We start from the raw sequence: 15637 nt of genomic DNA on the forward strand, positions 1-15637 counted from the left end.
TCTCTAATGGTGTAAGTGATATCAGATAGTAAAATATTATAAATAAAATTATTAACATGTTTGTGTCATTTCCTTGTGAAAACATGGGCATTCTACGCCTGATTTGGTCCTGAAAATTTTAAAAAATATGTTTTATATTCAGTAAAATAATTAAATTACTTTTCTTGTCTTGATATAAGATGTTTATTGCTTATTCATACTATTCTCAAGGCAAAAAATCAGTAGAGACTGATTCATGTTTCACATAGCGATGCGTACATAAAGTAACTAATGGAAATATTTAGTCCACAGCGATGTTTGATGAAACATTGTTGACATTGTTAACAACGTGAATTACATGTATTTTTGCACGTTAATTTCAAAATGTAATACAAACATCAAACAGCAACCACCATGCACAATAATACTAACTGATAAGTTTCGTAGCTGAACACACTGCTCTCTTTCATGTGACTGAATCCGCACACAGCTAATAGCAAGTACACACGAATAAACACACTGCCTTATCCTAAATTCAGAAATCATATTCCTTAAGAGTAATGATCAATAAAGGATGAAAGTAATTAATGTATTATACCGTATAACATTTGCGGCATGCTTATACGGTAGTCGTAGTTAACACGTGTGATATTAAAAGATGTAAATCCTATTCTCACAATAAGAAGGAAAAATATTTGTTCTACAAATATTATTATAGTACTACAGGTGGATGGGGTTAACAAATATATTTAATATCACAAAATCTGCAAAATATGGAAAAGCTGAGTTTGTAGTCACCACGTGGTACTGCAATACCGGCAAGTCATCTGAATGGTTAACAATCGCCTTGGCAAGACAAGGTCCAAAACTTGGCAGTATGTGCAAGGAAATTTTTCTTTGAATTTCAAGTCAGGAAACAATTTAGCAGTTTACAACCATTTCAACAAATTCCACAAAATGGAATGAGATTTTGAAACATACTACGTTGTCCTTTACCACACAACACCTCGATGTGTCGGGGGTAGAGTATCCGACTCATGGTTCCTAGTTTGAACTTTCTAGCCCATTTGAGGTAGCCATATATAATTTTTATAGTAAAAGTCAATTTCACAAGACTAGAATATGTTGAACTTCCATTATCCATAAACAGAAATTAAGAGACATTCACAAATACCTCAGCAACAGAATGTACATATCCTCTCCAGAACTTTCACTCACAAAATTATTTCCCTTCCATATATTTATGGCCGAGAACACCAAAGTACGCCTCTCATTCGTCCTAACACAAGTAACTAACGGTGGGGAATTCCTTCAGTAGCTTCACAAAATTGGTAAAGGAACATCACATAGTTGCCCACGTGAAGAAGGAACTCTGTCAGCCGTTCATTTTCTGAGACGATACAGGGAGCTCTGGCAACCGAGTGTGCATCTATGTAATTTCTGACCTCAGGGCAGTAATTTTATGCATGAAATATACCAGACCCTAAATCAATGATATATACCAGCCTATCACAACACAAGTACTTAAGTAGTTCATATGCACCCTCGATATAAAATATCCTGCGATATACTCGAAGAGTGAAATGCAAGTTGTAACTGTATTTTAAATCAAAATTACAGAAGTCTTCATGACTTCTCTTCTCTTTACCTCTCATTCCCCGAAGAATCCGACCTCTTCCTTTATTTTCATATATTAATACTATTAGAGGCTGGTTACATGGTTGTTTGGCCACTGAAAATGCGTGACTTAATGAAAAGTCTCACATGAGAAATAATACGAAAAATTTTAAACACAATTTAATCAACAAGCAAATATTACGAGTTAATCAACATGTTGCGAAATTCAGAAAACTAGTAACATAAAACTAGGCTATGCTGGAGTTCACAAACAGTAACTTAGTAAGAGAACGATTAAAGGAGGATTGGATTAGTTGTACTTCAGCGGTTAATAAATAGATGTAATCATGTGTTGTAATAAGGTTGACCGATCACTACCTTAACCATGCCCAGAATTATGCTACTCATAACGAGTAGTTTTGTAAGCGCAGGATTCAAATTACGAGGAGGAAGTGGCAAAAAATATAGTAAGAGGAATTCTCCGGTCTTGTTAAAACAAGTAATGAAATGAAATGGCGTATGGCTTTTTGTGCCGGGAGTGTCCGAGGACAAGTTCGGCTCTCCAGATGCAGGTCTTTTGATTTGACGCTCGTAGGCGACCTGCGCGTCGTGATGAAGATGAAATTATGATGAAGACGACACATACACCCAGCCCCCGTGCCACCGAAATTAACCAATTAAGATTAAAATTCCAGACCCTGCTGGGAATCGAACCCGGGACCCCTGTGACCAAAAGCCAGCACGCTAACCATTAGCCATAGAGCCGGACGTTAAAACAAGTATTTCTTTACAAGAAAGTAGTACTCCCCTTTAGAGTCACGAAACGACACTAAACAGAGTGGTAAGCACCATTCTACCACCTAGACTTCGTATCGTCGGTAATTTTGTCTCATCTCAAATTTCATGTTATTTTGATTAATCTAAGCATCCAGCAGCATGACCAATTTTAAAGTTAACTGTTGCATGTAGTGTTAAATAATGAGATCGTGAGAGTGATTAATTTGGCTTTTGTGGGACAGGCAAAATAATATATAGAGAGTAACATCAATAACATCCTCTCTAAGTTACACGCATGTTGGTAACAATTACAATTGATACAATATATTGAAACTGGAATGTCATGCCTCTCTGATTTGCTTTCACATTAAAGCAATTGTTTAAACAATTCCACTAAATTTTCATGACAGGTTTATTGTATTTACAAAACTTTTTTCAATTAAGGGTTGCCATAATGAAAAAATGACAATGGTAATTACAGTATGTTTATGATGTCATTAAAAATAACAAGAGGACGCGTGCTGCTCGGCGGCATTCGTTATGAATAGGTGAAAAAACGTGCCTGGATATGAAAGTGCTTCGTGCTTTGTACTTTCTTGAATATTTACATTTAGGATTTATATTACCTGCTAATTTTGTGTTAAGTGAATTTTTGTGGATTTCTTTATTGTGACGTTGATCGATATTTCATCATCATCATCATCTGTTTACCCTCCAGGTTCGGCTTTTCCCTCGGACTCAGCGAGGGATCCCACCTCTACCGCCTCAAGGGCAGTGTCCTGGAGCTTCAGACTCTTGGTCGGGGGATACAACTGGGGGAGAATGACCAGTACCTCGCCCAGGCGGCCTCACCTGCTATGCTGAACAGGGGCCTTGTGTAGGGATGGGAAGATTGGAAGGGATAGGCAAGGAAGAGGGAAGGAAGCGGCTGTGGCCTTAAGTTAGGTACCATCCCGGCATTCGCCTGGAGGAGAGGTGGGAAACCACGGAAAACCACTTCGAGGATGGCTGAGGTGGGAATCGAACCCACCTCTACTCAGTTGACCTCCAGCCCTCGTACCACTTTTCAAATTTCGTGGCAGAGCCGGGAATCGAACCCGGACCTCCGGGGGTGGCAGCTAATCACGCTAACCACTACACCACAGAGGCGGACTGATTGATATTTAACGAACTGAAAATGAAAACCTACAAGCTGTTTTCCAGTCAGTGATCTGGTCAGGAAAGGAATGAGTGAATCACATATAAGCTATTAGTACGATGGACTCGCCACTCCCAAAGTGATGTACTAATGACTGATAAATGCTATGAAATGAGAACGGAGAGTGTTGCTGGAATGAAAGAAGACAGGGAAAACCAGAGTACCCGGAGAAAATCCTGTCCCGCCTCCTCTTTGTCCAGCACAGACCTCACATGGAGTGACCGGGATTTGAACTACGTTATTCAGCGGTGAGAAGCCGACGCGCTGCCGTCTGAGCCACTGAGGCTCATATTTTACGAACTATTTTGTCGTTTTAGAGTTATTGTAGTGTGTTTAATTGAAAGTTTTATTTTTAGATTGTTTTGTTTCGAACCCCACTGTCGGCAGCCCTGAAGATGGTTTTCCGTGGTTTCCCATTTCCACACCAGACAAATGCTGGGGCTGTACCTTAATTAAGGCCACGGCCGGTTCCTTCCCACTCCCAGCCCTTCCCTGTCCCATCGTCGTCATAAGATCTGTCTGTGTCAGTGCGACGTAAAGCAACTAGCAAAAAAGAAAAGTTTTGTTTCGCTTGGGCGTTTGTCCTTGTTGAAGCCAATATTGTTTAGAAAGTAGCCGGTCCTTTCAAACAACGAATAAAAATAAGTGATAATTGTATGTATTTACCCGTCGAGCTGTAGATATGATATACACGTCGTTGGGACTGTCACCAATTAGCCTAGTGAACCCGAGAACTGTGGATTCAACACTAATCTCGGTCATTTCAGATATTTTCTTTTTCAACCCTTCTGACTCCCATGCCGACGGAAGCTAAACTTGGACTTAAACGGCATCCATAGTGTGAAAATTCATCTCAGCAATCCCGAAAAGTATAATCCGACCGTAGGGGTGCTGGGGGTGTCTTATCGCCAAAGAATTTTGTTCCAGATAGTAAGTCATCGATGTGTACAAAGATTAATCTCGCTCATTTTAGACATTTTCTTCTTCACCCATTTTCACCACCATTGTCGACGGAGACTTGAACGGCATCCGGGGTGTCACTGTTTGTCCTGGCCATCCCGAAAATTATGGATTCGACAGTAATATTGGTCATTTTCGATGACTTTTTTCATGTCACTCCTCCCCAACTCCCAACCTTTGGGGTGCTGGTGGTATTTTACCCCCACAGTATTTTTGTTTGAAACTGCAGATTTTCCTATAGACGCCTGTAAATTTTAACCGGTTAATTTCGCCCACACATTTACGTACAGATATTATTCCTTAACTCTGTGAAACCTGCAAAGTACAGAATGTATTGCGGGCAGCAGTTATCGCAGTGGTCATTTAATGGTTTAGTTTCAGGATTACTCGAAGTTAACTGAAATTCTATCAATGCCTGATGATTCACCGGCGGGAAATTCCGGAGAAAATTTCGGTCCAGTATAAAGACCAGAAGTACTGGACACACCTGTTTTAGAAACATTTCTAACATAACCCAAACCCCATGGCACTACAGCCCTTGAAGGGCCTCGGCCTACCAAGCGACCGCTGCTCAGCCCGAAGGCCTGCAGATTGCGAGGTATCGTGTGGTCAGCACGACGAATCCTCTCGGCCGTTATTCTTGGCTTTCGAGACCGGGATTTCTAACATAGAGATAATAATGATTACTAAAATATTTCGACATACTTTCTAAGCTCATGTTGAGGGATGTATTCACTTTTGCGTGCTTCTGTGGTGGTATTTCCGTCACGCACATGGCCGGCAGGGACCAGAAGGTGGCTTTGAAGTACTAGTGAGCGAAAAACAATACGAAACTGCTGTAAATAAGCAATTCCCTTCACCTAGTATGGATACAATCCTTCCGACAACGTTTCTGACAGATAAGTGAGAGGGAAAAGACCACTAGGGTGGCCAAAATGTGAAATGGGAAGATGTAGAGGAACAGAAACTCTACTCTGACAGAAAGAAATGGCGAGCGCTTGCATACCACACCTGGGAAAATGGAGCTTCTACGACTGACCGCACAGTCATGTAGATTAGAGCGAGAAGACGTCATACCAGACGGCGCATGCGTACGCACATGCGTGTGCGTCCTTTAGAATTCCCGTTGCGCACTCGGCCGGCAGCGGACCAGCAGGTGGCCTTGAAGTACTAACAAGCGGTTCAACCAGAATGCTTGATTTTTCTTTAATAATTTAAAAATATGCGGTAAGACAATGTTGTACTTTAAAATACACTCTGCAAGTATACAGGCCAAGCATTTTCGTCACAATGCTTTACGATGTCATTCGGTTTAGCCGTTCTGTCAAACTCGCAGTAATAAAATTCAGCCTAGCGTTTTAAATGTATATATTTTACGATCTGCTTTACGTCGCAGCGAAACAGATAGGTCTTGTGGCGAAGATGGGATAGGAGAGAGCTAGGAGTGAGAAGGATGCGACCATGACCTTAATTAACGCACAGCCTTAATTAACGTACAGGGTTGCAGACAATTAGGATAGAACCCACTATCTTCCGAATGACAACTGATAGCTACGTGACTCAAACCGAACAGCCACTTGCTCGGGATATAGATTACAATTCATAACAATGATTCCTTAGTAACGGAATCGAACATCGTAAAGCTAACCGGGACATAGTTAGCAATTCTGGTAATTTAAATTAAGACACTTTCATAAATTTACGATGTATCGAGGAATAGTTCCTCGATCTCCGGACATTAATCCCATTACTTTAAAGTCTCTCAATCCATATTTATCTTTATAGTAAGGTATAGTCGGGTCATAAGTAAGCTTCTCCATCAACTTCTTCAGGCTGGTCGGTTGAGGCTTCCAAACGAACTGTGGCGTCTATTTATATGTCCTACGTAGATGTATTCCTTGTAGACTATGATATTATTTCACCTACTGTTAATATTATCAGCGTTTTTGATTACTTCTTCGGCGGGAATTTGCTATTACAGACTGAATCTTATGATGCTTTGCGTTCTAGAGCATCTCTCCACGAGGGCAAGATCAAGAAACATGAGCAAGGGTTTCTCTCTTTGGCAATGCCGGCAAAGGTTTCCGTTACAGTATAGTCATCAACTTCTTGGGGTAGGAAAGATGTATGAGTAGATAGAGATTTGATTTGGATCCCACATGTGAAATTAAACATTTATTCACGGAGTGATGGTCATTACGCGTTCCGGGTACATGATATCAAACGCTTCACCTGCTGTCAGCTCGAGTTATTACATTGGACATTCTTTATTCGATTTCTTTGATTTGAATATTGTAAAGAAACAATAATGCTCTGCTACTTGTCTAAAGGAAGAGGATATATTAATTATATATTTCACAGCACTTCACACAGGATCCGATACACAGCAACGAGTGTTCTTTCTCCTCTTGGATGTGCGGCGATCAGGAAATTGCTCTCCGTACAGTCGGCCAGGAGCTTCTGAATGATGTACTTCACCGTAACTGGAGGGTAAAGTATATGTGAAGGATGAGTTGGTGGCATGAAAGGGTCTAGAAAAACAGTTGTTGGGAAAGCCAGCCCAGGACGTCATCAGATAGCTTAAGCCTGGAGGGGTGTACATTACACGTTCATAACTACTACGGTACTCCGTGCAATACATGTACTGTACAGGGTGCATCTACATTATACCGACAGAAAAATCAGGATGCTCTTCGTGTTAAAGAACGATGGTGCGATCGAATAGGAGGAGATTGTTTTTGTTTTTGTTTTTTCAGAAAATGAATTTACATTGTTACTTCCGGGCGCGCGATTCAAATTGACGAACCTGCCGTCCTCGCTTTCCCAGGAGCACAAACCGAAAATAAATATGGATTTCTTTTTAAGAACCAAGCTGCAGATAGCAATTACTTTCTTTCTTCAAATTAACCACCTCCTCTTCTGTATTTTTAATTTTCTGCCTTAGTGACACCATTTCTCTCTCACTGCCTTCCATCTTTGCTTTAGTATCTTTCATGTATTCCTGGATCTACTGTCTCGTCTTTTCGTGCTCCTGGACTTGTTCCTGTAGCATACTTTTAACTGATCAAACAGGCATAACTCCTCCACTACCTCCTTTACCATCTTCCTTATAACTTCTATGTCATCCCAGCTCATGTTGGTACTACTCTGTGGATCTGGGCTTACTTCCACTCCTCCAATAACCAGCAGCACAGTGACCACCCCTGCCGCTAACAGGATCTCCTCCTTCACTCACATCTCTACCTTACATTCCTTTTTATTATTAGTTCCCTTCTTCATTCTTGCCTGCCATCTCCCGATAGTGACCCTGTATTGCTCAATACCGATCATCTTCTGAGCTTCCTGCTCACACTCCACTTGAACCGTCCGCTCACCCACTCCTCCACTCCACTCAACCGGCACACACCACACGACACGTCCGTTCTCCTTGCTGGCTTAAGCTAGACTGGCACTGTTTTCCGTGCACGCAGACTTGTCAGTCATCTCGGTGCTTTCACATGCCTAGTATACGTGTAGAATCCTCTGAGATAAATCCAACGATACCTTACACATCGGGCGAGTTGGCCGTGCTGTTAGGGGTGCGCAGCTGTGAACTTGCATCCGGGATATAGTGGGTTCGAACACCACTGTCGGCAGGCCTGAAGATGGTTTTCTGCGGTTTCCCATTTGCACACCAGGCAAATGTTGGGGCTGTACCTTAATTAAGGCCAGGGCTTCTTCCTTCCCACTCCTAGGCCTTTCCTATCCCATCGTCGCCATAAGACCTATCTGAGTCGGTGCGACGTGCGTTATAAAAATGTATATATACCTTACACTACGTGTTACCACGCTGGAGTCCAGAGCTGCACTAATTCATAGGCACGCGGCACCGCGATTTTGCTACCTGTATATGACGGTGCTGTCGCATCATCTGATGACACCATACTGAGATCAGACTATGTTGCTATAGCTTATTCCATGTTAAGAAAAATGAATTACTCTTATGACAACAGGTTTGCCATGTCGCACGGCTCTGCTCAACACCATCACTGGAAAACCGTGCCATATTAATTTGTGAAAATCAGCATTTGAGCTCAAGACAAAAAGCGAAAGAAACTAAGCTACACATTACGTTATATGAACTAAAAAGGACGGAGAGTTTACAAGTGCTATTTTTAGTTTGCACAGAATCAGAGGTAAACTACGGCACATACACTATCTCAGCATTGAAGTGTAAGGCAAATCGGGGAGAAAATAGACAAATCATTTGTATGGGCTCGAGGGGTGAGGGATGCATTTAATTGCATTTATCCATGCAATAAATGCTAGAAAATCCGACGCAACAAATAAATACTGCAGATGACTTTACAAAAGATCACAGTATTTATGTTGAACAAAGAAATCACACACGTAGGCTTATCGTATAACTCTTACACAACACAAGACAATTATGCACTGATTTAAAGCCTAAAAACGCACACACGCAACAAATAAATACTGTAGATAACTTTACTGCAGAAGTGAGCTGCTGGTGGTTCACGGAGTGAGGGACTACATGAGGATGGTATCAGAGCAACACAGAAGGAAAATGAAGGAAGGCAACGAAGCGCTGGCTGTTCCCACCATTGTGCTTCCACCCTATACATATATTTATAAAATTAAAATGTTATGTAGTTATTTTAATAATTTACGGGAAAAAAGCTTCATCCTTTTTATCTATCTTTCATAATACTTTGCAAAGTATAGTATAATATCTCTTAATCAGGAGGAATTATGGGTGTCTCAGAGGGTGTGTGTTCACTCCTTGTAAGTCCAAAAGAGCAATACTATTTTCTTAATGTGGAATGAGCTATAGGTATAATGATCCCACCTCTTTACAATGTAGTATTGAACATTGTCATCGGACGTTTTGCCCGGAAATGATTTCGGTTTCAATACTCAAATGTTCTGTAAAAATTATGAATCCAAATGCGGCTTCGAAACTATAGTTACTCTACGTCAAAAGTCTGTTTAAAACAATGTAACAGTCATTAGTCTGCCGCGGCTACTGCTTGACAAATTCGAACATTACATTTTAGTGTAAATGTTAATTCAGGATTGTCTTGGTTAGGATTAAGCTATATCCACAAACCTTGACCACTGAGAATAATTCGCTACATTTACATATGCACCCACTATACATAGACCTGCGACTAAGATACGGGAAGGAGTACTAATTTACTAACATTCAAAAAAGGGCGCGACGAATGACAAACATGTGTCGTCACGGTAATAATCGTGTTAAGGAGAATAAAAATGGGATTACATATTTCGGTTTTGAATGAACCATTTTTGGATCATGGGAAATTAAGGATAACATTATTTATGAAATAACTTATCAGTTTATTTCTTTTACAGGTATGTATGGTATGTTTAGGGGTGGGATTAGTGTTTGGTAGATTTTGTGACAATTAATTTTACTTCCACCCAACGAACGTTTCCACATTTTTATAATAATTATTCATCCTATTAATTTGAATATTGTTCGCGTGTTAACAGAGTGAAGTGCCTGATTTACCAAATAAACCTTAAACAGACAACACTCAAATGTTACGGCTCGTAAACCAAACAAGGTGAATAATGTAGGCTTTATTATTCTCGTTCAGTTTTGTACTTCACCGATTTGAAATACTGTCATTTGTCTGTTATGAAGTTTCAAACTCTGTCGTATGACACAGATAAAATACAGTTTAAAGTTTCAATAGTCTTTGTGTTTTAATTTTTTATCTCCCTTGTTTAGATAGCATTCAATGGGAAAGTGATAGGCCACTTCACTGCAGATAAGACCTGTAAAAATAAATTAACGTGGAATGATCATAAACTTGGTCATCAACTCAACTTTAAATTATTTTAGGCAACTGTTCCAGTATAAATTCTTTACCTTCCAATCGTGGAATGATACATTGTGATGTGTGTTTGTCTTGTCTGTAGGAAAGCAACATTTATGTTGTCAACGTCATGTCCCTTTCTTATTTACATCCCTGTGCTATAGACGGCCTATCAAATAGAACACCACACATCAAAAGTTCTGCAAGAGAGTAACATGGGAAAACCTTCATTTTAAATTCTTGTTCAGTCATTCAAGTCTGAATTATGTCAAGAAATACAACCACTATATGGAAAATTATTTCAGTTGATTCTTTTAATCACGGCTGTACCTCTGTATCAACTTCCATTTTACACGTAGACTAGATATTATTTAAAATTTCAGTATAAAGGGCTATATGATGCAGAAAAGACAGAAATTGACGTCCGTGAAGAACTCATAGTTCAGGTTGTCTTCAAGTTACGTAAACGAAGGTTTTAAAATTCGGTTTCTTGGTGGACGGTCGACAGGCGATCAGACGTGGACGTCTTGTATGTGAGGCGTCGAGGGGGTGGCACGATTCTTCTTTGAGGGAGGGATCGGCAGGAGAAGTAGGCAGTGTCAGACGCACACGTCCCGGCTCTGTGTGTGGGTGTTTACAGCATTGCAGAGGTTACCACTCTCACCGCAGGCTGGGCGTCCTACCCAGGGGAAGATCCGTCGTATGAGAGGCCGGATAGCGCAGTGTACGTCCACGTTAGCGAAGCAGAACAAGCACGACACACAGAAACCCTGTGAACATGGAGAACATTGAAAGGAGTCTACTTGCTCAGAAAATTATTTCCTATTATTGAAAATAACTTAAATACATATAGTTGCTTAAGCAAACTTGAAATTAATGATTTTATGACCCTCTTAAAATTAGTAGTTACTAACAACTTCTTCATCTTCGACAATACAATTTATCAACAAGATGGTTTAACTATGGGCTCTCCAGCCTCGGGGATCCTTGCAGAAATATACCTAGACTTTTTAGAACACAATTTCATTGATAACAATGGCGACTTTAAACATGTATTATTTTGGGCTAGATATGTGGATGACACATTTGTTATACTGGATGATAGAGTTTTCAATGCAGCTTCTACTCTTAATAGCCTCAATAAAATTGATCCACATATTAAATTCACTCTTGAAACAGAATCAAACAGATCTATTAATTTTCTAGACATAACAATAAACAGATTACCTTCCTCATTATCATATATGATTTACAGAAAACCCACACATACAGCTAATACCATAAAACAAGACTCTTTTCACCCACAGTCACATAAACGTGCTTCATACAACAGTATGGTTAACCGCGCCTTCAAAATTCCGCTATCAAAGGATAACTTAAATAAAGAACTAAACATCATCCGCTCTATTGCCAAATTTAACGGTTATAATTCTTATTTTATTGAACAAATCATTAACAAATTTAGACACCGCCCTAACACAACACTCTTAAAAGATATTCCCAAACCAGCTGCTTACACCACATTCACATTCAATGCAAATACCTATAGTATAGCTAATGTCTTCAAAAAACATAATACTATGATTTCTTTTCGAACTAATAATAGAAACCTTGAATCTATATATATAAAAGCAAGTCGGGCTAGAGCGATGTATATATAAATATTTAAAAATGAAAAAAGACGTGAATTAATGAGGCACTTCCAGAAATCTCAGAAATTTGAAACTTGGTACGGGAGAAACTGATGACCCCAGGATCCCTAGAAAAATCGGAAATTCTCAAAATTCCCTGAAGGGGGCACGCCAGGGGGGCTCAAATTTTGGGCTCAGCATAAGAACACAGTCGTATAGTATATCTTAAACAATAACCTATAGGTTTCGTTGTCTTAAAAATTTTCGGGAATTTCCTCATTTTTATCCCCCATCCCCCCAAATCAAGATGGCGGCACAACCTGCCAGACGAGGTAGACAATTGAAATTTGGTGAAATTATAGCTTTCGGTCCCTAACCGATGGGAAAATTCCAAGATGTTCAAATTTTTCACTTTTTACCCCAAAGATATCGAAATATGGGGGGAAATTTTAATGACTGTGCAGACATTCCTTTTGAGCTATTTTGTGGCTAAACGGTAAGTCGTATCACAAAACGGATGGCACAACGTCCCTTCAATTCGGAGTGATCTACAACTTTGGTCCTGTGTCATTTTGTCGAATCTCTCTCCCTTATACGTTAAATCTGGCCGTATTTCTGGATTGTTCGTAAATTTGGTGATTTTTACACGTATCTTTCATTGTTTGACACACTTATAAGAATGATAGGATCATCACGTTGGGTGCGCACATTGGCACGATTAAGTGACATATGTGTAGCAAATTTCATGATTCTAGCTTATACATAAGTAGGGAAAAAGTAATGTAAAATGTTAAAAATGCACCCAATTTCACCCTTTTCAAAATTTGAACTCAATTTACCACCTTAATATGGGAGATACGAGGATATGGTTTAGAAACAAACATGTAGAGCAAAAAATGAGGCGTCTGATGGCGCAAACCGTTTCTTAATATCATAAACCATTTAGGAGATATGAATCTCGAAGTGGAAGTCTGCACTTTTCAACGTGCTCATGCTTATCCGTCATCTATATATATAAAAGCAAGTCGGGCTAGAGCGATGTATATATAAATATTTAAAAATGAAAAAAGACGTGAATTAATGAGGCACTTCCAGAAATCTCAGAAATTTGAAACTTGGTACGGGAGAAACTGATGACCCCAGGATCCCTAGAAAAATCGGAAATTCTCAAAATTCCCTGAAGGGGGCACGCCAGGGGGGCTCAGATTTTGGGCTCAGCATAAGAACACAGTCGTATAGTATATCTTAAACGATAACCTATAGGTTTCGTGGTCTTAAAAACTTTCGGGAATTTCCTCATTTTTATCCCCCATCCCCCAAATCAAGATGGCGGCACAACCTGCCAGACGAGGTAGACAATTGAAATTTGGTGAAATTATAGCTTTTGGTCCCTAACCGATGGGAAAATTCCAGGATGTTCAAATTTTTCACTTTTTACCCCAAAGATATCGAAATATGGGGGAAATTTTAATGACTGTGCAGACATTCCTTTTGAGCTATTTTGTGGCTAAACGGTAAGTCGTATCACAAAACGGATGGCACAACGTCCCTTCAATTCGGAGTGATCTACAACTTTGGTCCTGTGACATTTTGTCGTATCTCTCTCCCAAAAAGCAAGTCGGGCTAGAGCGATGTATATATAAATATTTAAAAATGAAAAAAGACGTGAATTAATGAGGCACTTCCAGAAATCTCAGAAATTTGAAACTTGGTACGGGAGAAACTGATGAACCTAGGATCCCTTGAAAAATCGGAAATTCTCAAAATTCCCTGAAGGGGGCACGCCAGGGGGGCTCAAATTTTGGGCTCAGCATAAGAACACAGTCGTATAGTATATCTTAAACGATAACCTATAGGTTTCGTGGTCTTAAAAATTTTCGGGAATTTCCTCATTTTTATCCCCCATCCCCCCAAATCAAGATGGCGGCACAACCTGCCAGACGAGGTAGACAATTGAAATTTGGTGAAATTATAGCTTTTGGTCCCTAACCGATGGGAAAATTCCAAGAATTTCAAATTTTTCACTTTTTACCCCAAAGATATCGAACTATGGGGGAAATTTTAATGACTGTGCAGACATTCCTTTTGAGCTATTTTGTGGCTAAACGGTAAGTCGTATCACAAAACGGATGGCACAACGTCCCTTCAATTCGGAGTGATCTACAACTTTGGTCCTGTGTCATTTTGTGGAATCTCTCTCCCTTATACGTTAAATCTGGCCGTATTTCTGGATTGTTCGTAAATTTGGTGATTTTTACACGTATATTTCATTGTTTGACACACTTATAAGAATGATAGGATCATCACGTTGGGTGCGCACATTGGCACGATTAAGGGACATATGTGTAGCAAATTTCATGATTCTAGCTTATACATAAGTAGGGAAAATGTAATGTAAAATGTTAAAAATGCACCCAAATTTCACCCTTTTCAAAATTTGAACTCAATTTACCACCTTAATATGGGAGATACGAGGATATGGTTTAGAAACAAACATGTAGAGCAAAAAATGAGGCGTCTGATGGCGCAAACCGTTTCTTAATATCAGAAACCATTTAGGAGATATGAATCTCGAAGTGGAAGTCTGCACTTTTCAACGTGCTCATGCTTATCCGTCATCTATATATATAAAAGCAAGTCGGGCTAGAGCGATGTATATATAAATATTTAAAAATGAAAAAAGGCGTGAATTAATGAGGCACTTCCAGAAATCTCAGAAATTTGAAACTTGGTACGGGAGAAACTGATGACCCCAGGATCCCTAGAAAAATCGGAAATTCTCAAAATTCCCTGAAGGGGGCACGCCAGGGGGGCTCAAATTTTGGGCTCAGCATAAGAACACAGTCGTATAGTATATCTTAAACGATAACCTATAGGTTTCGTGGTCTTAAAAATTTTCGGGAATTTCCTCATTTTTATCCCCCATCCCCCCAAATCAAGATGGCGGCACAACCTGCCAGACGAGGTAGACAATTGAAATTTGGTGAAATTATAGCTTTTGGTCCCTAACCGATGGGAAAATTCCAAGATGTTCAAATTTTTCACTTTTTACCCCAAAGATATCGAAATATGGGGGAAATTTTAATGACTGTGCAGACATTCCTTTTGAGCTATTTTGTGGCTAAACGGTAAGTCGTATCACAAAACGGATGGCACAACGTCGCTTCAATTCGGAGTGATCTACAACTTTGGTCCTGTGTCATTTTGTCGAATCTCTCTCCCTTATACGTTAAATCTGGCCGTATTTCTGGATTGTTCGTAAATTTGGTGATTTTTACACGTATATTTCATTGTTTGACACACTTATAAGAATGATAGGATCATCACGTTGGGTGCGCACATTGGCACTATTAAGGGACATATGTGTAGCAAATTTCATGATTCTAGCTTATACATAAGTAGGGAAAAAGTAATGTAAAATGTTAAAAATGCACCCAAATTTCACCCTTTTCAAAATTTGAACTCAATTTACCACCTTAATATGGGAGATACGAGGATATGGTTTAGAAACAAATATGTAGAGCAAAAAATGAGGCGTCTGATGGCGCAAACCGTTTCTTAATATCATAAACCATTTAGGAGATATGAATCTCGAAGTGGAAGTCTGCACTTTTCAACGTGCTCATGCT

The 15637-nt window shown here is 39.7% G+C and overlaps 1 protein-coding gene across 1 annotated transcript in view; it reads right to left on the bottom strand.

Moving 5' to 3' along the window:
• Positions 1-9934: 9934 nt before the first annotated feature.
• hec (hector) overlaps positions 9935-15637 on the bottom strand; it is a 272234-nt gene continuing 266531 nt past the window's right edge. The window contains exon 9 of the mRNA XM_067142876.2: positions 9935-11147. Coding sequence (XP_066998977.1) covers positions 10977-11147 — 171 coding nt within the window. The 3' untranslated portion in view covers positions 9935-10976. The remainder of the gene's footprint in view (positions 11148-15637) is intronic.

Source organism: Anabrus simplex, chromosome 3 (genome assembly GCF_040414725.1).
Source record: "Anabrus simplex isolate iqAnaSimp1 chromosome 3, ASM4041472v1, whole genome shotgun sequence".
Classification (NCBI taxonomy): domain Eukaryota; kingdom Metazoa; phylum Arthropoda; class Insecta; order Orthoptera; family Tettigoniidae; genus Anabrus; species Anabrus simplex.